A 22236-nucleotide genomic window follows, 5' to 3' on the forward strand; every position below is an offset into this window, starting at 1 on the left:
TTTTATACACGCTACCATGCAGTTTGGTCGTGGGATAGGTAGGTCATGTTTGTTATTATGTTATCAAGTCACATTTTACTATTGCCAATTTCTCTAGTGGGTTCCCGAATAAGTGGGGTCAGGTTAAATTCATCACACAGGAGATGAAACTTTTTGGTGCTGACATTGTTTGTTAATAAATCTATATTTATATCCCCTGTAACTATAAAATTTACATGACCATTTGGCCCAGAAAATGTTGTGTCTATATATACGAGCAAGTCAGAAAGATTAACAAAAAAAGGTATCTGTATTTGCTGCAGGTGGTTTGTAAACACCGATAACTGTTATGTTATCTCTACCCCATTTTAGGTTCATTGTAGCAAATTCTGAAACTCCTTCCAAGCAGAAGACACTCACATCAATAACATTAAAATTACTTTCATTTACAGTCAAAATTGCTACACCTCCCCCCAGCTTGTCTTTTCTACTGAAGGCTGTGTACAATTTTATACACAGTGGTTGACTACAGTGCATCAGGATAGAAGTTTTAGCTCACTTTGTATTACAAAAAAAAGGGAGGGGGGAGAGGGTGTCACAGATATGATAAGTGGGCTGGGGTCATGATAATTGAAACAAAGGTGTTTTTCATTGCAGAAAGATATCTTATGAAATTACAATCACCAACTTTCTCTTCTGAATGCTAAAACATTTTGTCAATTCCCATCTACATATGGAAAATAACTATTCTGATAAGATAAATGAAATTAGATCTCACACAGAAAGATTTAGAAATCCATTTTTCTCATGCTATTCAAGTGTGGAACAGTAGAGAAATAGTCTGAAAGTGCTTCCACAAACCCCCTGCCCAACATTTAAGAATGAATTGAAGATTAATCGTGTACGAGGGGCATTTGTTAAGTCCGACAGATGGCACCAATGGCACGTATCAAGGACATGTTTAATTAGTAGCGTTTTTGAAGAGCGTGCTCACCACGTTTCAGCCAAATTAGTCTATTTCTTTGTGTTTGGCATTCGTGTGAATCAAGGAAGTCAAGTAATTGTCAAAAATTAGACAAAAAAAATTTGTGTGGTTATTAAATATTACTTTATGATACGCAAAATGCCTCAGGGGACTAAAGAGAAGGTGTGTGAGATTGCTAGTGCTGTGGCCATCTCAAATGAATGGGTACATAATATTTTGCATAAACATTTGGACATGAGAAAGCTATCCGCAAGATGCGTTCCGCGATTGAATCGTGTGAAGTGTTGCAAGGACGGTCTGCAGTTGTTCAGGAAGAATCTGCAGGACTTTAAGCATCATTTCATCACTGTGAATGAAACATGGATACATTACTATACTCCTGAGAGCAAGGAAGAATCTGCACCAAAAAAGGAGAAGATCATTCCTTCGGCCAGAAAGGTTATGGTGACTGTCTTTTGGGATTCGCAAGGGATAATCTTCATCGACTATCTGGAAAAGGGTAAAACTATTACAGGTGAATATTATTCATCATTATTGGACTGTCTGAAAACCGAGCTGCAAGAAAAACGCAAAACAGTCTTTTTCCATCATGACAATGCACCATCACACACCTCAGCAGTTGTGGTCGCAAAATTAATGGAAATAGGATTCCAACTCATTTTACATCCCCCCTATTCTCCAGACTTGGCTCCCTAAGACTACTGTTTGTTCCTCAATGTGAAGAAATGGGTGCCGGGACAAAGATTTTATTCAAACGAGGAGGTGATTGCAGCAACTAATAGCTATTATGCAGACTTGGACAATTCCTATTATTCGGAACGGATCAACAAATTAGAACAGCACTGTACAAAGTGTATAAGTCTAAAAGGAGACTGTTGTTGTTGTTGTTGTCATCAGTCCTGAGACTGGTTTGATGCAGCTCTCCATGCTACTCTATCCTGTGCAAGCTGCTTCATCTCCCAGTACCTACTGCAACCTACATCCTTCTAAATCTGCTTAGTGTATTCATCTCTTGGTCTCCCTCTACAATTTTTACCCTTCAAGCTGCCCTCCAATACTACATTGATGATCCCTTGATGCCTCAGAACATGTCGTACCAACCGGTCCCTTCTTCTTGTCAAGTTGTGCCACAAACTTCTCTTCTCCCCAATCCTATTCAATACCTCCTCATTAGTTACGTGATCTATCCACCTTATCTTCAGTATTCTTCTGTAGCACCACATTTCGAAAGCTTCTATTCTCTTCTTGTCCAAACTAGATATCGTCCATGTTTCACTTCCATACATGGCTACACTCCAAACAAATACTTTCAGAAACGACTTCCTGATACATAAATCTATATTCGATGTTAAAAAATTTCTCTTCTTCAGAAACGCTTTCCTTGCCATTGCCAGTCTACATTTTATATCCTCTCTACTTCGACCATCATCAGTTATTTTACTTCCTAAATAGCAAAACTCCTTTACTACTTTAAGTGTCTCATTTCCTAATCTAATTCCCTCAGCATCACCCGATTTAATTTGACTACATTCCATTATCCTCGTTTTGCTTTTGTTAATGTTCATCTTATATCCTCCTTTCAAGACACTGTCCATTCCGTTCAACTGCTCTTCCAAGTCCTTTGCCGTCTCTGACAGAATTACAATGTCATCGGCGAACCTCAAAGTTTTTACTTCGTCTCCATGAATTTTAATACCTGCTCCAAATTTTTCTTTTGTTTCCTTTACTGCTTGCTCAATATACAGATTGAATAACATCGGGGAGAGGCTACAACCCTGTCTCACTCCTTTCCCAACCACTGCTTCCCTTTCATGCCCCTCGACTCTTATTACTGCCATCTGGTTTCTGTACAAATTATAAATAGCCTTTCGCTCCCTGTATTTTACCCCTGCCACCTTTAGAATTTGAAAAAGAGTATTCCAGTCAACATTGTCAAAAGCTTTCTCTAAGTCTACAAATGCTAGAAACGTAGGTTTGCCTTTTCTTAATCTTTCTTCTAAGATAAGTCGTAAGGTCAGTATTGCCTCACGTGTTCCAACATTTCGACGGAATCCAAACTGATCCTCTCCGAAGTCTGCATCTACCAGTTTTTCCATTCGTCTATAAAGAATTCGCGTTAGTATTTTGCAGCCGTGGCTTATTAAACTGATAGTTCGGTAATTTTCACATCTGTCAGCACCTGCTTTCTTTGGGATTGGAATTATTATATTCTTCTTGAAGTCTGAGGGTATTTCGCCTGTCTCATACATCTTGCTCACCAGCTGGTAGAGTTTTGTCATGACTGGCTCTCCCAAGGCCGTCAGTAGTTCTAATGGAATGTTGTCTACTCCGGGGGCCTTGTTTCGACTCAGGTCTTTCAGTGCTCTGTCAAACTCTTCACGCAGTATCGTATCTCCCATTTCGTCTTCATCTACATCCTCTTCTATTTCCATAATATTGTCCTCAAGTACATCGCCCTTGTATAAACCTTCTATATACTCCTTCCACCTTTCTGCCTTCCCTTCTTTGCTTAGAACTGGGCTGCCATCTGAGCTCTTGATATTCATACACGTGGTTCTCTTCTCTCCAAAGGTCTCTTTAATTTTCCTGTAGGCAGTATCCATCTTACCCCTAGTGAGATAAGCTTCTACATCCTTACATTTGTCCTCTAGCCATCCCTGTTTAGCCACTTTGCACTTCCTGTCGATCGCATTTTTGAGACGTTTGTATTCCTTTTTGCCTGCTTCATTTACTGCATTTTTATATTTTCTCCTTTCATCAATTAAATTCAATATTTCTTCTGTTACCCAAGGATTTCTAGCAGCCCTCGTCTTTGTACCTACTTTATCCTCTGCTGCCTTCACTACTACATCCCTCAGAGCTACCCATTCTTCTTCTACTGTACTTCTTTCCCCTATTCCAGTCAATTGTTCCCTTATGCTCTCTCTGAAACTCTGTACAACCTCTGGTTCTTTCAGTTTATCCAGGTCCCATCTCCTTAATTTCCCACATTTTTGCAGTTTCTTCAGTTTTAATCTACAGGTCATAACCAATAGATTGTGGTCAGAGTCCACATCTGCCCCTGGAAATGTCTTACAACTTAAAACCTGGTTCCTAAATCTCTGTCTTACCATTATATAATCTATCTGATACCTTTTAGTATCTCCAGGGTTCTTCCACGTATACAACCTTCTTTCATGATTCTTAAACCAAGTGTTAGCTATGATTAAGTTGTGCTCTGTGCAAAATTCTACTAGGCGGCTTCCTCTTTCATTTCTTAGCCCCAATCCATATTCACCTACTATGTTTCCTTCTCTCCCTTTTCCTACACTCGAATTCCAGTCACCCATTACTATTAAATTTTCGTCTCCCTTCACTATCTGAATAATTTCTTTTATTTCATCGTACATTTCTTCAATTTCTTCATCATCTGCAGAGCTAGTTGGCATATAAACTTGTACTACTATAGTAGGTGTGGGCTTCATATCTATCTTGGCCACAATAATGCGTTCACTATGCTGTTTGTAGTAGCTTACCCGCATTCCTATTTTCCTATTCATTATTAAACATACTCCTGCATTACCCCTATTTGATTTTGTGTTTATAACCCTGTAGTCACCTGACCAGAAGTCTTGTTCCTCCTGCCACCGAACTTCACTAATTCCCACTATATCTAACTTTAACCTATTCATTTCCCTTTTTAAATTTTCTAACCTACCTGCCCGATTAAGGGATCTGACATTCCACGCTCCGATCCGTAGAACGCCAGTTTTCTTTCTCCTGATAACGACATCCTCCTGAGTAGTCCCCGCCCGGAGATCCGAATGGGGGACTATTTTACCTCCGGAATATTTTACCCAAGAGGATGCCATCATCATTTAATCATACAGTAAAGCTGCATGTCCTCGGGAAAAATTACGGCTGTAGTTTCCCCTTGCTTTCAGCCGTTCGCAGTACCAGCACAGCAAGGCCGTTTTGGTTAATGTTGCAAGGCCAGATCAGTCAATCATCCAGACTGTTGCCCCTGCAACTACTGAAAAGGCTGCTGCCCCTCTTCAGGAACCACACGTTTGTCTGGCCTCTCAACAGATACCCCTCCGTTGTGGTTGCACCTACGGTACGGCCATCTGTATCGCTGAGGCACGCAAGCCTCCCCACCAACGGCAAGGTCCATGGTTCATGGGGGGGGGGTTTTACGTCGAAAAATAAACTGAATTTACTATCAAGTAGAAATCCCAAGAATTTAACACTTCAGCCTCTTTTATCTGCTGTTATTATATTTTAGATATATACTGGGGGAAACCTCTTACAAGCATGGAACATTACACAGTACGTCTTTTCAAACTTTAGTGAAAAAATATCATTAGTTGATCTTTCTAAAACTATACTCGATTTGCTATTTATTGCCATGTTCATCTCATCAGTAAACAAAACAAGCTCCCCTACACTCTTGGCACCTACAGGAACCATGTTTGTAGTGAGAAGAAAGGAGTCATCTCAATATGAAGACAACCTTACCAGACTCTACAAGCTGTTGAATTCAGTCCAACTAGTCCACAAACAAGATTTCCAACTCCATTTCTTCCTGAACTGCCAACAAACCAGCCACCAGTATGAACCAATAATCAACTATATTCCTCCTGTTACCCAAACATCACTCTGGCCATGAAAAGTTCAACCAGTCCCTTTGCCAGAACTTCATCTACATCTTGAGATCTGAGGTGAGATATCCTACTCAAAATCCTGCTTGCAACTCCCAAATAGGTATTCCTTAATTTGCCTATCCTATGTAACATCCAAGTCTGTCACTATGCCACATCTGCTCCCAATCCTGCCTCTCACGAATCACCTCTGTGAATGACCTAGGTGCAAGGCCAATCCCACAAAAACCTTTCTATTGTAATCCAGTCACAAGAATTTCATATTAAATCAAAAGAAGAGTCACTTGTTACAGTTGCCATGCTACAAACTATCTATACTGCAATTGTCATGCAGTGTTCTATGTGAATTGATAACTAACCTCCTGCCTTCCAGTCTGAATGGCCACCAAGAAACTGTGATAAAATGCAAACTCAATTACCCATCCCAAGCACCAGCTCTTCTGCCCTCTTCAAGTTGGAACTATCTCTCCATCACATTCTTCATTCACACAATCACTCTCCTAAGTCACCAAAACTCTCTACCCTTGGCCACCAATTTGCACTCAATTGCCCAGAACTTTCTATCATTTCCTCTCATTTAATTTCCCAGCCAATATCTCTCTTCCTTTCCTGTTCTGATATTGCACTCCATCCCAGCCTCTCTCTCTCTGTTTTATAATTGCCAACCTTTCCTTGTCTCACTGGATTTTGCTCCTCCCAGCTGACCCACTCCTTCCATTTCCACCAGCAGATGCCTGTGAAGTTCTTAACAATATGACATTCTGCTTTACATATTGCCTTCTTGCCTTGTTTCTACTGGTTTTGTTGAAATTATAGACTATATTGTACAGATCCACATGAACTGTGCTATGTCTGAATTAAGTAATAGTTATCAACCCTTACGGAAGTACATTTATGATCAACTTATTTATGCCACTTGCATTATCAACACAAACAATTCTTTCCCACATTATTAGTATTTCATATACCACCAACAGACATTAGTTTAAAATATAAAATGCCTACGAAGATAACAAAGTTTATTAGGATGCTGAAGAACTGAACTTGGATGTTATTAATAGGTGATATTTTGCCATTTAAATATTTTATTCTACGGCCTTGCCGCAGTGGATACACCAGTTCCCATGAGATCACCAAAGTTAATCACTGTTGGGCATGGCTGGCACTTGGATGGGTGACCATCCCGCTGCCATGCGTTGTTGCCATTTTTTGGGGTACACTCATCCTCGTGATGCCAATTGAGGAGCCACTCGACTGAATAGTAGCAGCTTCGGTAAAGAATACCATCGTAATGACCGGGAGATCGGTGTGCTGACCCCATGCCCCTCCAATCCACATCCTCCTCTGAAGATGACACGGCAGTCGGATGGTCCAGGTAGGCCACTCGTGGCCTGTAGACGAAGTGTTAATACTTTATTATATTGTTAATGAACAAATAACTGGCATTTTCATGGTTCCCTTTAAAGGGCACAACTGATTTTCTTCCCTCTTCTTCCCAATCCGATGGGACTGATGGCCTCACTGTATGTTAATGAGTTATGGCAGCAGATGACCAATGTGATTGCCTCTGCCAACAGCACGACATCACCTGCAGCACCTCTCCTGGGATCTTGACCATATCGGTTGCATAACAGACAACAGGAAAACCATGGCCTGGTTAGATAAGCCCCGATTCCAGTTGGTAAGAGCTGACAGTAGGGTTCGGGTGTGGCACAGACTGCATGAAGCAACTGACGCAAGCTGTCAACAAGGCACTGTCCAAGCTGGTGATGGCTCAATAATGGTGTGGACTGTGTTTACTTGGAATGGCCTAGGTCGTCTGGTCCAACTGAACTGACTGTTAACTGGAAATGGCTGTGTTTGGCTACTTGGAGACCATTTGCAGCCATTCATGGACTTTATATTCCCATACAACAATGAAATTTTTATGGATGAGAATGTGCCAGGCCACAAACTGTTCACAACTTTCACAACTGGTTTGCAGGACATTATGGACAATGCGAGCGAATGATCTGGCCATGAATCCCATTGAACACTTTGGGACATAATAAACAGGTCAATTCACAGTTGACATCCTGCAGTGGCAACACTTTCGCAGTTGTGGACTGCTATAGAGGCAGCATGGCTCAATATTTCTGCAGGGGACTTCTGATTTCTTAGTCAATGCCACATTGTGTTGCTGCACTCTGCCAGGCAAACGGATATCCAACACTATATTAGGAGGTATTCCAAGACTTTTATCACCTCAGTGTGTACAGGGTGCAGCACAGGAACTTACTTATTTGAAATACATACGACACAGTGGCAGTTATTTAGTGCCGTGTGGGGTTGAGCACATTTGAAATGGCAGAACCTAACTTTTTATTTTAGGTTAGTTTAGCAGCGATCATGCAGTGAATGAGAGAGAAGTACATGTTCGCCGTGGCAACTTACTCTTCCAACGGCCATTCACTCACCACAACCAAGTGTGCTTTCAGAGAACTGTTCAACAATGCACTTCAGGTTGTGTTCCTGATCAAAAATCAATTTTTATGTGGGTGAACATGTTCATGGATACTGGTAGTGTGTATGAAAAGAAACCAGGGCCTTCCAGAACTACAAGGACACCAGAAAACATCAAGAAAGTAAGGTTGGCGATTTTGAATTCCCCCAAGTGACCTGCATGCAAACATGCAGCTGCACTGGGAGATGAATTTTTCATGATGACCTGAAATTTCATCCATACAAACTGGCAGTCGTTCACACAGTTAATCCACACAATTTTGTTTCACAAAAAAATGCATGTGATGCCTTGAACGAAAACATACCTCGTGACTGGATGCATAAATAAACAAACCATACACTTTCGGAGTGACATGAACCCCTGAGAACTTCAGGAGCAGCTCCAGCATACAGAATGTATGTCTATTTGGAGGACATTATCCCAAATTGGCATTATTAGCCCATGGTTTTTCACAAAGAATGACAGGATAGCTGCGGTCACTCCTGAATGTTCTGTCCAGATTATTGAGGAGTTTTTTCTTCCCAAACTTGAAGAAATGGATGGGGGGAACGTCTGGATCCAACAGACAGCACCACAGCACACATGGCACTTCCACAACCATCTCATCTCTTTGAGGTATGATCTTCAGTGGCCGGCACATGTGCACATTTAGTCTCCTATGGCTCTCCTTATGGGGCTATCTTAAATCCTTGACGTATGCCAATCACCCAGAAACCCTGACTGAGCACCAGACCATCATACCAAATGCAAATTCTGTCATGCTTTCTGCTGCCTCAAGGCGCTGCTCTCTCTCAAGCTATGACTGGTGTTCACTAGGTGGGAGTGACACCATTTTTACAACTTAACTGTTATCCATCATAATTCAGGCAATTTGTACACAATATTTATAAATGACAATATTATGAAAAGGGTAGTTGCTACTCACCATATAGGAGGGAAGCTCAGTTACAAATGGAAACAACTAAAAGTCTGTCAAATGAAGCTTTTAGTCAAACAGGCCTTCTCACAATTAGGTAAAACACACACACACACACACACACACACACACACACACACGCAAAAGCAACTAACACACACATGAGCACAGTCTCTGGCTGCCAGATAAAATACCTACAGCAGTTTCTGAGATTAGCCTGCACTTACAGACAGACATGAAGAGGCAACTTGAATCTGTATATAACTAGCAACTTGGCCCAGATTCAAACACACAGCATTAATTCTCTATGGCCGCAAGACGTGACTGGTATATGGACTATGAATTATTCCCAGAACAACATTAAGTAAGCGAGTATCATCACTTTCATATAGCTTATGTGATGTAAACAGGGCACGGCAAGGAAACTGGAGCCATGAATATTACGTGTTCCGTATAGAATGAGCATCTGGAGAGGCATCTCACAGCAATGATGGGAGCACACTGTATTGTAAGGAACCACTGTAAATACTGTATGTGAATCATGAGTTATGTGTGTGTTGGTGATTTAATATGTACTGGAGGTTGGCTAAGGTGGCACAATAAAAGAAAAAAGAAAAATAACATGCATGATGTACACATTTAGGTCATGTTACAGCACACTTCTTGTGAAGCTTAGTATGCACTGTGATGCGCTGTTGAGACTCATTGCCACAATTCTTTGTCACGGCTCCTTATGGCCAACTTCTTCACAGTGTCACACAGAGAATCATGTCTAAATATAGGTTTGATTCAATGAAAGCAGAAAACTCAAAATTGAATCATCTCTTGCACTGCTGAAGTAATATACTGCACGTAAAAAAAAAAAAAAAAAAAAAAAGAGAGAGAGAGAGAGAGAGAGAGAGAGAGAGAGAGAGAGAGAGAGAGAGAGAGAGAGAGAGAGAAAAAAAGCAAAGTTGCTACAGCGGTTTTTCGGAAAACTGTTATCAAAAAACTGCAGGGAATCTATTGGTTAAAAATATTTTATTATTTGAAATCGTATTTATTTTAACTAAAGTTCAGTCTTGATCACAACACTTATGTCTCAATAACATAGGTGACCAGTTTCGGTTATATTTATATAACCATCTTCAGACCCATGGCTTACTTGGAGGATGGTAGGCAGAGCTCTCCTCAGTTGCTACAAAGTCAACTACCATCCTCCAAGGAAGCCATGGGTCTGAAGATGGTTATATAAATATAACCGAAACTGGTCACCTATGTTATTGAGGCATAAGTGTTGTGATCAAGACTGAACTTTAGTTAAAATATAATAATCTATTTATCACTGTATTCCAAAAATGTTTGCCAAAATTGCAAATTGTATGTCTCTCATCTCATGAGGTGGTTATCTTTTATTACAATATCTGAAAGTTGAGTAACTCACTGCCCAGTGTTCAAAGAGTTCGCTGATTGTGGATGTTAATGTGAGGGAAGCAGCACCTAGCTGCCTGAAATTGTCATATTTTGAAATGTTTCACCAATGGAGATTTGTTTACCAGTGTTCTGCATAATTTGAAAGTGTCAAAATAAATAATATCTTTCACACAATATGCAGAGAATTACTTTTGCATTTACGTTTGACTCATGGAAAGCAGAAAGCTGAAAGTTGAGTCATATACTGTCAAACATTCTCCTGTCAAACATTCTTCACTTAAAAGAAAGCAAATCTGCAACCCATTTTCATTTTACTTGATGTATAGCTTTAATTCATCATAATTCAGGCAGCTTGTACAAAATATTTATAAATTATATACAAAAATGTACTCATGAATCTGCATATCTATTAGTGAAAACTGGATCAAAATCCCTACAGTAGTTTCTGAGATTAGTCTGCACCTAGAGACAGACACAAAGAGCCAACTTGAAATTATATACAATAAGCAACCCGGCCTGGCATAGCATTGGTACCATTAAGTATATATGGCCAGACAACTTGACTGGTGTATGGACCACGAATTATTCACAGAACAACATTAATTAAGTGAAAATTATTACTTTCATGTACATTATGTGACCAAAAGTATCCATACACGTGGCTGAAAATTACTTACAAGTTTGTGGCATCCTCCATCAGTAATGCTCAAATTAAATATGGTGTTGGCCCACCCTTAGCCTTGATGACAACTTCCACTTTCACAGACATATGTTCAATAAAATGCTGGAAGGTTTCTTGGACAATAGCAACCCATTCTTCATGGAGTGCTGCACTAAGGAGAGGTATCAATGTCGGTCGATGAGACCTGGCACAAAGTCGGCGTTCCAAAACATCCCAAAGGTGTTCTATAGGATTCAGGTCTGGACTCTCCAGGCCATTCCATTACAGGGATGTTATTGTCGTGTAACCACTCCGCCACAGGCCATGCATTATGAACAGGTGCTCAATCGTGTTGAAAGATGCAATCGTTGCTGTGGTGGTCTTCAGTCCTGAGACTGGTTTGATGCAGCTCTCCATGCTACTCTATCCCGTGCAAGCTTCTTCATCTCCCCGTACCTACCGCAACCTACATCCTTCTCAATCTGCTTAGTGTATTCATCTCTAGGTCTCCCTCTACGATTTTTACCCTCCACGCTGACCTCCAATACTAAATTGGTGATACCTTGATGCCTTGGAACATGTCCTACCAACCGATCCCTTCTCCTTGTCAAGTTGTGCCACAAACTTCTCTTCTCCACAATCCGATTCAATACTTCCTCATTAGTTATGTGATCTACCCATCTAATCTTCAGCATTCTTCTGTAGCACCACAATTCAAAAGCTTCTATTCTCTTCATGTCCAAACTATTTATCGTCCATGTTTCACTTCCATACATGGCTACACTCCATACAAATACTTTCAAAAATGACTTCCTGACACTTAAATCTATACTCGATGTTAACAAATTTTTCTTCTTCAGAAACGCTTTCCTTGCCATTGCCAGTCTACATTTTATATCCTCTCTACTTTGACCATCATCAGTTATTTTGCTTCCCATATAGCAAAACTCCTTTACTACTTTAAGTGTCTCTTCCTAATCTAATTCCGTCAGCATCACCCGACTTAATTCAACTACATTCCACTATCATCGTTTTGCTTTTGTTGATGTTCATCTTATATCCTCCTTTCAAGACACTGTCCATTCTGTTCAACTGCTCTTCCAAGTCCTTTGCTGTCTCTGACAGAATTACAATGTCATCGGCGAACCTCAAAGTTTTTATTTCTTCTCCATGGATTTTAATACCTACACCGAATTTTTCTTTTGTTTCCTTCACTGCTTGCTCAATATACAGATTGAATAACAACAGGGAGAGACTACAACCCTGTCTCACTCCCTTCCCAACCACTGCTTCCCTTTCATGTCCCTCGACTCTTATAACTGCCATCTGGTTTTTGTACAAATTGTAAATAGCCTTTCGCTCCCTGTATTTTACCCCTGCCACATTCATATTTGAAAGAGAGTATTCCAAAAAACATTGCAAAAGCTTTCTCTAAGTCTACAAATGCTAGAAACATAGGTCTGCCTTTCCTTAATCTGTTTTCTAAGATAAATCGTAGGGTTAGTATTGCCACACGTGTTCCAACATTTCTACGGAATCCAAACTGATCTTCCTCGAGGTTAGCTTGTATCAGTTTTTCCATTCGTCTGTAAAGAATTCGCGTTAGTGTACTGCAGCTGTGACTTATTAAACTGATAGTTCGGTAATTTTCACATCTGTCAACACCTGCTTTCTTTGGGATTGGAATTATTATATTCTTCTTGAAGTCTGAGGGTATTTCGCCTGTTTCATACGTCGTGCTCACTAGACGGTACAGTTTTGTCAGGACTGGCTCTCCCAAGGCCATCAGAGGCTCTAATGGAATGTTGTCTACTCCGGGAGCCTTGTTTCGACTCAGGTCTTTCAGTGCTCTGTCAAACTCTTCACACAGTATCGTATCTCCCATTTCATCTTCACCTACATCCACTTCCATTTCCATAATATTGTCCTCAAGTACATCACCCTTGTATAGACCCTCTATATACTCCTTCCACCTTTCTGCTTTCCCTTCTTTGCTTAGAACTGGGTTTCCATCTGAGCTTTTGATATTCATGCAAGTGGTTCTCTTATCTCCAAAGGTCTTTTTAATTTTCCTGTAGGCGGTATCTATCTTACCCCTAGTGATACTCACTTCTACATCCTCTAGCCATCCCTGCTTAGCAATTTTGCACTTCCTGTCTATCTCATTTTTGAGACGTTTGTATTACTTTTTGCCTGCTTCATTTACTGCATTTTTATATTTTCTCCTTTCATCAATTAAAGTCAATATATCTTCTGTTACCCAAGGATTTCTACTAGCTCTCGTCTTTTTACCTACTTGATCCTCTGCTGCCTTCACTACTTCATCCCTCAGAGCTACCCATTCTTCTTCTACTGTATTTCTTTCCTCCCATTCCTGTCAATTGTTCCCTTATGCACTCCCTGAAACTCTGTACAACCTCTGGTTTAGTCAGTTTATCCAGGTCCCATCTCCTAAAATTCCCACCTTTTTGCAGTTTATTCAGTTTTAATCTACAGATCATAACCAATAAATTGTGGTCAGAGTCCACATCTGCTCCTGGAAATGTCTTACAATTTGAAACCTGGTTCCTAAATCTCTGTCTTACCATTATATAATCTATCTGATATCTTTTAGTATCTCCAGGATTCTTCCATGTGTACAACCTTCTTTTATGATTCTTGAACCAAGTGTTAGCTATGATTAACTTATGCTCTGTGCAGAATACTAACAGGCGGCTTCCTCTTTCATTTCTTAGCCCCAATCCATATTCACCTACTATGTTTCCTTCTATACCTTTTCCTACTCTTGAATTCCAGTCACCCATGACTATTAAATTTTCGCCACCCTTCACTATCTGAATAAGTTCTTTTATTTCATCATACATTTCTTCAATTTCTTCGTCATCTGCAGAGCTAGTTGGCATATAAACTTGTACTACAGTAGTAGGCGTGGGCTTCGTATCTATCTTTGCCACAATAATGCGTTCACTATGCTGTTTGTAGTAGCTTACCCGCATTCCTATTTTCCTATTCATTATTAAACCTAATGCTGCATTACCCCTATTTGATTTTAATGTAGCAGAGTTAACTCAGGTGATGCTGAGGGAATTAGATTAGGGAATGAGACACTTAAACTAGTAAAGGAGTTTTGCTATTTGGATAGCAAAATAACTGATGATGGTCGAAGTAGAGAGGATATAAAATGTAGACTGGCAATGGCAAGGAAAGCGTTTCTGAAGAAGAGAAATTTGTTAACATTGAGTATAGATTTGTGTCAGGAAGTCGTTTCTGAAAGTATTTGTATGGAGTGTAGCCATGTATGGAAGCGAAACATGGACGATAAATATTTCAGACCAGAAGACAATAGGAGCTTTCAAAATGTGGTGCTACAGAAGAATGCTGAAGATTAGATAGGTAGATCACATAACTAATGAGGAGGTATTGAATAGAATTGGGGAGAAGAGAAATTTGCAGCACAACTTGACTAGAAGAAGGGATCGGTTGGTAGGACATGTTCTGAGACATCGGGGGATCACCAATTTAGTATTGGAGGGTAAAAATTGTAGAGGGAGACCAAGAGATGAATACACTAAGCAGATTCAGAAGGATGTAGGCTGCAGTAGGTACTGGGAGATGAAGAAGTTTGCCCAGGATAGAGTAGCACGGAGAGCTGCATTAAGCCAGTCTCAGGACTGAAGACCACAACAACAACAACAAGTCTTACATCTCTTGAGGTGGTTATCTTTTACCAGAATATTTGAAGGTTAAGTAATTCACCACCACTGTTCAAAGGATTTGCTAATTATGAAAGCTAATGTTAAGGAAGCAGGAATTGGCTTTCTGAAATTGTCATTAGCAATGTTCTGCATAATTTAAAAGTGTCCAAACAAATAATATATTTTGCACTCCTGATCCAGAGAATTGTTTTCGTGTCTATGTTAGAGTCATGGGAAATGGAAAGCTGAGTCACATGCTGCACTGTCGATGATGTGTTCAAAAGTAATTCACACAATGGCTTGTCTGTACCACCTGTAATGAATCCATAGACATCCCGGTCTATACTAGGTAGGTTGAAGTTGCCTCCGACTAATATAGCATGATCCGGGTACTTCTGCGATACAGAATGTAGACTCCCTTTGAATGATTCTAGAACTGTCACGGTGGAACCTTGGTGGCCGGTAATAACACCCCATAATTAACTTTATTTCCCCTAGTCTTGTTCAACATGTCCAGATAACTTCGCAATCACACTCTACTTAGATCTCAGTAAACACAATATTTTTGTCAACTGCAATGAAGACACCACCTCCTACGCCGTCTAATCTGTCTTTCCGATACCCGTTCCAAACCTCACTAAATATTTCAGAACTTCCTATCTCATGGTTCAGCCAGGTCTCAGTCCCAAGAATAATTTGTGTGCCACACGCTTCCTGGAGGGCAGTAAATTCAGGAACTTTCTTAGGAACACTCTGAAAATTTATTGCTAATATCCTGATAGCTGAAGTGTCTTTACACTGAGCGTGCCCTGATTTCTCTGCTTGCATGTCGACTGGTGAGTGTTCATCAAGACACCTCGCACTAAAGTCTAGCCTAAAAAAAAACCATGTGCGTGCCACAAGTACTCTTCTACCCGAGTAGCCGCTTCCTTTGTGTAGAGCACCCCTGACCTATCTAGAGGTGTCCTACAATTCCCCACCCAATGCTAAATTGGTGATCCCTTGATGCCACAGAATATGTCCTACCAACTGATCCCTTCTTCTAGTCAAATTGTGCCACAAATTTCTCTTCTTCCCTGTTTTAGTCAATACCTCCTCAATAGTTATGTGAACTACACATAAAATATTTAGGCCTTGAGAAAATTAACTTTTTTTTGACACCTCATATGTCTTTTCATGTCTGCCATTCTCGAAATGTCCTAAATTTAGTATTTGATTCAAAGGCGGCCATTTTAAAAATCAAATACCACACCAACGCAACTTTTTCATGGAAAATAGCTAAGCATTGAAGAGAGAAAGTTTTTGACACCTCATTTGCTTTCCTGGCATTTTCTGTTCACAAAAGACTTAAATTCAGAATTTGATTTGAAGTAATGTTTTGACAGTAAAATAGCACACCAATGTAACTTTTTATGCGCAAAATAGGTAGGAATTGAAGAGATAAATTTTTTGGTACATCGTTTACATAGCTAACAGCAGCTGCTCACAAGCATCTTGATTTTAGCCCCAATCACAAATTAATTTTTTCTCGGTTGCCCTGATTATTTTCAAGCACTTAAATATTTTTTTGTACTACTACACGCCACACTAGTCACTCTGATACCTCATTTGTTCACTGCCCACTCTTCTTTTGACTATGAAAATTCAGACAATAATTTTTCTTCACATCACTAATTATTTTTTAATTACTCTTATTATATTCAAGAAAATAAACACTTTTTTGCAAAACCAGACCTCATGTTGGTCAATTTAATACCACATTAGTCCATTTCCCACGCTTCATTTGGCAACAAAAATTTGTAAAATAACCCATTCTGTAATTTACGGGGAGTTTTGTTTTTACTCTGCTCAAACACCTGGCTAAAAAATAGAGATTGGCAGCATAGAAAAGAAAGTAGCACTGCAAACATTAAAACAATAGGGTTCTCAAGTTCACCACTCATACATCCAGGAAAGAACTTTGAACCCTCCAGATCGATGTAATGATTATAATCTCAAACTTTTCACAGTTGATGCCTTTACTGAGAAGCAAATGTCATGTGATAAAAATTACGGTACAACTTGACTCAATCCAAATCCCTGAATGCTCACCAAAGGATTTGCTTCATATGATCAGTGAATGAATGAATGACTTTATCAGGGATTTGCTTAGGGCTTAATATGATGTGTGGCTGAATGAATGTGGCAGACATTCCATACAACACTGTAATTTCACCCATTAAAGCAGGTGGTGTGGCCTGCATCTGTAAACATGGTTCTTTGTCAACACGATCAAGGAAGCGTGCCACAGTCAATATAAAATCCATAACAAACCACCTTATCTCCATGTCCAAGACAAAAAATTTAACAGAGGATTGAACGTAATTTGCTAAAGGGAAATGAGCGACTCAGAGACATAACCTGTTGTTGTCTGGTTGGCCTTCTTCCTTAGCATGGTACAGCAAGGCATTGCAAATGTAACTAGATGCTATGTCTGCAGCTACCCAACACTGGAGTCCCTATCTCTCACTCTTGTTTTGCATAAACAGAATGAAACTGCAGCTTGCTTAGCTTGTAGTAACTGCTCAATTGTAATATTTTCACCAGGGCAGTAAGAGTGGTGGCACACACTTGTTCCATATTTCAGACACAGGAGTGGGTTTGTCAGCAGGTATACGTTGGGACGAATCCTCATCAAAGTGGAGGAATAGAGTAAGTTAGTGGAATACGTCTCTTGTCATTTCATCCCTGACAAAATTAGGCCCCCAAACAGCCTGACCAAAGGTCATTCATGGAAACAACTCTAGCACACAAATCACCTGCAGCATACATGATACCAATCATTGCTTTATCTCTCCAAAATACAGTACAAGTAGTATTTTATTACTATTATTTATTTATTTCATTCCAAGCATTTGAACCTTTGTGTTTTGATATACATCAATGATTCATCAAAAATACGTGAGGAGGTCAGAAGGCACTGGTGAGGGAGTGACCCACTTGGTGGCAGGCACATGCAGTGGGCCTCCTTTCTGCTTCAGCACATTCAGATCAGCCTTTCTTCCATATTAGCAGTCTTCCATTCTGTTCCATCTCTAACAGTCAGCTTCCTGAGACAGTAGTTTGAAATAAGATGGGGAGTCATCTATCGATAATAACTCCTCCTCAGTCTCACTATTTCCATTATCAGTTGTCTCTAACAGGAAATTGCCATCTGAATCTGATTGAGTCACTTTCTGATTCACTACCTAAGTTCTCCAGAGCACACAAAATAGTTTCATTAGTAAGACCACACTGACGCAAAATAATTGAAAATGCTTGTTACAGAGGGGGGTGGAAATGAACTAACTGTTGAGACATGTAACAACAGCAACACACAAAACTCCACCTTAAAGTTATATTACAACATTGAGCACCAGAAAACTTTCCAACAGTAAGCATATCATCATTCAAAGCTGTGATGGTTGACCAAAGCAAGAGGAAATGCAGGTATTTTTGTAAATATGAGATCAGAAGCGTTATAAAAAGGAGTTACACAAGAGCTCAGTTGACCCCTCCCATTGTTCTAGGTATACATCATAAAATTTTCATGAAATTGCGAAAATTCATCAAATTGCTGTACTCTTTTGCCAAAAGTAGAAGAAATGAGGAGAAGTAACAAAGGTATGGCGGAAAGATGTTAAAAATGGAATTCATTATTGTGGAAATAAAGATTGAAAGGGGTCTTCTGAACCCTTTTACTGTTCTAGTGTTAAATTTGTATTCAATGTTAGCAAATTACCCTTTTCAGGAAAGCTTTTCTCGAATTTTGTCCTCTCTAGTTCTCTCACTCTGAGTTATTTTCTTGCCCAAAGAGCAAATCTGATCAAGGCCTACTACTTTTAGTGTCCCATTTCCTAATCTAATTTCCTTAGCATGGTCTGATTTAATTTGACTGTATTCCTTTACTCTTGTTTCACTTTTGATGATATTCATCTTATGCTTCTTTTGAAGTCACTAGCCATTCCATTCAACTTATCTTCCACTTTTTCAAAATCTCTGACAGAATTACAATGTCGTCGTTAAAACTCAATGTTTTTATTCCTTCTTCCTATACTTCAACTCCTTTTCTAAATGACTCCTTGGTCTTCTTTACTGCTTACTTAATATACAGACTGAATAGCATCGAAGACAGGCTCCTCCTCTCAATTATTGTTTCTCTTTGATGTTCAGCTTTTATAAATGAAGTCTTGTTTCTGTACAAGTTTTAGATAATCTTTCAGTCCCTGTACTTCATCCCATATTTCAATTTTTTTCCAGTCAACATTATCAACAGCTTTCTGTAAATCCACAAAAGCTATAAATAGAGGTTTATCTTTCTATTGGGTCTAATCTATATTCTAAGGTAAGCTGTACATACATTATTGTCTCCATTGTTCCTCCATTTCTCTAAAATCCAAACTTATCATCCTTGATGTTGGCTTCTCTATGTCTTTCGATTATTCTGTAAATAATATGTGTCAGAATTTTGTAATCATTACTTATTAAACTGATTGTTTTGTCGTACTCACATTTGTCAGCACTGACCTTCTTTGTAATTACACATATGCTTCATTTTATGTATGAACATCAACATATATTTCTGTTTCCCTTCTGCCAGTGTTACTTCCATAGAACAATACATTATGATTCATTGAACACTATTTGGGACAAAGGATTATCTAATTACCAAATAGTGGATAAGAGCCAACAGCAGCCAAGTGAAAAGTTAGATGTTCATTCACAAGCTTTTGGAAGTAGGTCTGCCATTAGGTGGAAGGAAGCAGAAAGGGCACAGCAAATAAATATTATAAAAGTAATGGCTGGAAGAAAAAGTCCTGCCACATCCAAAAACAACAGTACATATTATGGATGAAAGGAATTTCAAGATTTAGAAGTGATCAATAAGATCTGCATCTGGAGTAACATGACATTAGAAATACAAAACGGTTGCTGTAAAAGGTCTTAATGACTGACTACTGATAAAATGTTGAGTGAATTCTGAAAACTCCATTATGGCCTAATTATGTAGACTCATACTCTTCCACCGCTTCTCAAAATTAGGTGACCAAGTGATATGAGATGTAAATGCTGGAATCTCAATACACGTTTTGAAAAACGAGACCCAACTCACGACCAAACTTTCACCTTCTAGCTTATCCTAGAACTTGGGTTATGCTACAGATCAGTCTGTCACCACAATCTACATTCCAAAAACTAATATAAACAGAAAAAAATATTGTCAGTGTTCTGTTCTCTTTCTGTTTACACATGTATGATGTCACACAGCAGATCATTATTACGTTAAGAGTCAATGCAAACATGCTGCATTGGTAGGTTCAGAGAGAGGATAGGCAGATCACACATGACCTAAGTTAAACTTGTCTGATACAAGGCAGTAAGGCCAAGAAAAGGCAACAAAGAGACTAGAAATATAATTAATGTTAATAACAAGAGTAGTGAACAGCAAACCGGCAGTAATGGACCACAATTTTCTACTGTGAATGACTTGAATACTTATTTTTAAAATGCAAGCAAGCATTTAAGCAACAGACTTAAAGCTATCAGTAATAATAGTGAAATATTACCAGCAGTGATTCTGTTTCCCTCTTTCTTCTGCCTCTTACAGAGGACTTATACAAAAATAATTAGAATATTAAACTCGCAGTAGAAGGCAAATAATATTACATTATTGGGAACTATGATGCTCTTATTACTCAGTCACTGCCCATTTATGTACAAGGCCATTGTCAACTCACACTTTTCCAATTAATTATAAAGGATAGAAGGCTTAATCCATTATTCATGTATAAGAAGAAATAAGTTGCAACAGATTATTGTTCTATTTCACTATTACCTAGTTTATAACTGTGAGGTAATTATACCTGTTAATGCATAAGCAATTAGAACATCAAAGGCTATCCATTGAGACACTGGATTCCTTGACACACTGTAATTAGCAAATTTGTGGACTGTACAGGTAGAAAACCGGACCTATAAGAGTGCAATTTCTGTACTATATAAGGTTATACAATAAATTGCCTCAAGAAAGCAAGTCAATAGTCACCTTTTAAGCTCATAAACCGCCATAACCAGATAGCCAAAAGCCAATTTTTTTGTCTATTCTTCAGGAAACAACTCATAAATTTTTACGAAAATATGTTAGTAAGTAAAATTTTATAACACTTTTTAGATATTTATCCTGACTGCGTTATCGCAGGAAAAACTGTCTACAGATTTATGTCTTATGGGCATGGTGAAATTCCGAACATTTCCAGGTGTTAAAATCTTAAATAGAACATTCTCAAGTAAATGTTTGACTGACATAATGTACAGCAATTCTTTATAATTAAAAATATCATCAGCACTTGCTTCACTTATAACTGGAATGAGCGCAAATGAAATATTAATCTGCCTACCTGTACCCAGAATGTGCCACTTACAAAAGATGGTCGACTTTTCATTCATTCTACGGTACTCTTCACCCTTTTCATATCTGTTTTAACATCACAAATACAAAAGTAAGCCAATACGAATTAGACCATATACAATAAAACTCAACTTCGTAACGTCCTACCAATTTCAAAAGACCCAATATTCGCGTAGACTAATGATTACTCAAGTCTACATCGCTTCAATCTCTCTTGCCACAAACACAACGTGAGCACTAGTGTATTTTGACAAATAAAATAGCATAAGGTCTTAATTCGTGAAATGCCTTGAAATTAACACTTTGTGATAACGATATTAAAAACTATCAAACGCATTTTTCGTCTTTTTTAATATTTAAATATTAATTACCTTGCCTAAAGTAATTGCCTGGTGACTGATTTGACGGAAAATTAAAAGTCATAATTGATTTCTAGTTCTTCTTTACAACAATCAGATTCGTCCTCAATTCGATTTTCGCGCCTCCCGTACTAATGCCAGGAACCAACTGCATACATATCTTTTGAACTACTTTGGTCTTGTACCAACCTGAAAGAACACAATCGAAACACAATGTTCACATTTTTTTTCTTAACTCTTGTTTCCTTAGAAAATAGATTAAAAATCGAACTAGTAACATGTATAGAAAGATTTTTCTGTATCATACATTTATAAATATTGCCTACTTATATTTTGGCATCTCAACAATACCATAAATTGTTTCAGATTCATCAGCGTACCGGACAAATACAGAAAAATATTTCTAGCAGTTGGTTTCCTAGAAGTAATTGTCTCTTCCTCCTTAAAATCGAGCATAAATGCAGAAGGAACGATTAATATATTGAACCAAGGGCCCCACATACGAGCAGCGATAGGCCACGAGCGATATCGCTGCAATCGGTCACACGGCTAGACCCCCTAGCACACAAGCAATTTGCCATGCAATTTCTACCATTCAGTTAGTGCCACCGAAATTAGTGTCCAGTCACTCATGGACAAGACAGGAATTGAAACTGAG

At 39.0% G+C, this 22236-nt stretch overlaps 1 protein-coding gene across 2 annotated transcripts in view; it reads right to left on the reverse strand.

Moving 5' to 3' along the window:
• The window catches only part of LOC126339068 (spermatogenesis-associated protein 22), a 125846-nt gene extending 104114 nt beyond the window's left edge, over positions 1 to 21732 (reverse strand). Inside the window, exons 1-2 of one of the 2 annotated variants that reach the window (XM_050001601.1) lie at positions 21367 to 21449; positions 21209 to 21285 (exon numbers count right to left, since the gene is read on the reverse strand). In XM_050001601.1, the coding sequence (XP_049857558.1) occupies positions 21209 to 21257 (49 nt within the window). In that variant the 5' untranslated portion in view covers positions 21258 to 21285; positions 21367 to 21449. Of the gene's footprint in view, positions 1 to 21208; positions 21286 to 21366; positions 21450 to 21590 lie in introns of those variants that run through there. The other variant, XM_050001600.1, reaches the window with a different exon arrangement.
• Between the last annotated feature and the right edge of the window lie 504 nt (positions 21733 to 22236).

Source organism: Schistocerca gregaria, chromosome 1 (assembly GCF_023897955.1).
Source record: "Schistocerca gregaria isolate iqSchGreg1 chromosome 1, iqSchGreg1.2, whole genome shotgun sequence".
Classification (NCBI taxonomy): domain Eukaryota; kingdom Metazoa; phylum Arthropoda; class Insecta; order Orthoptera; family Acrididae; genus Schistocerca; species Schistocerca gregaria.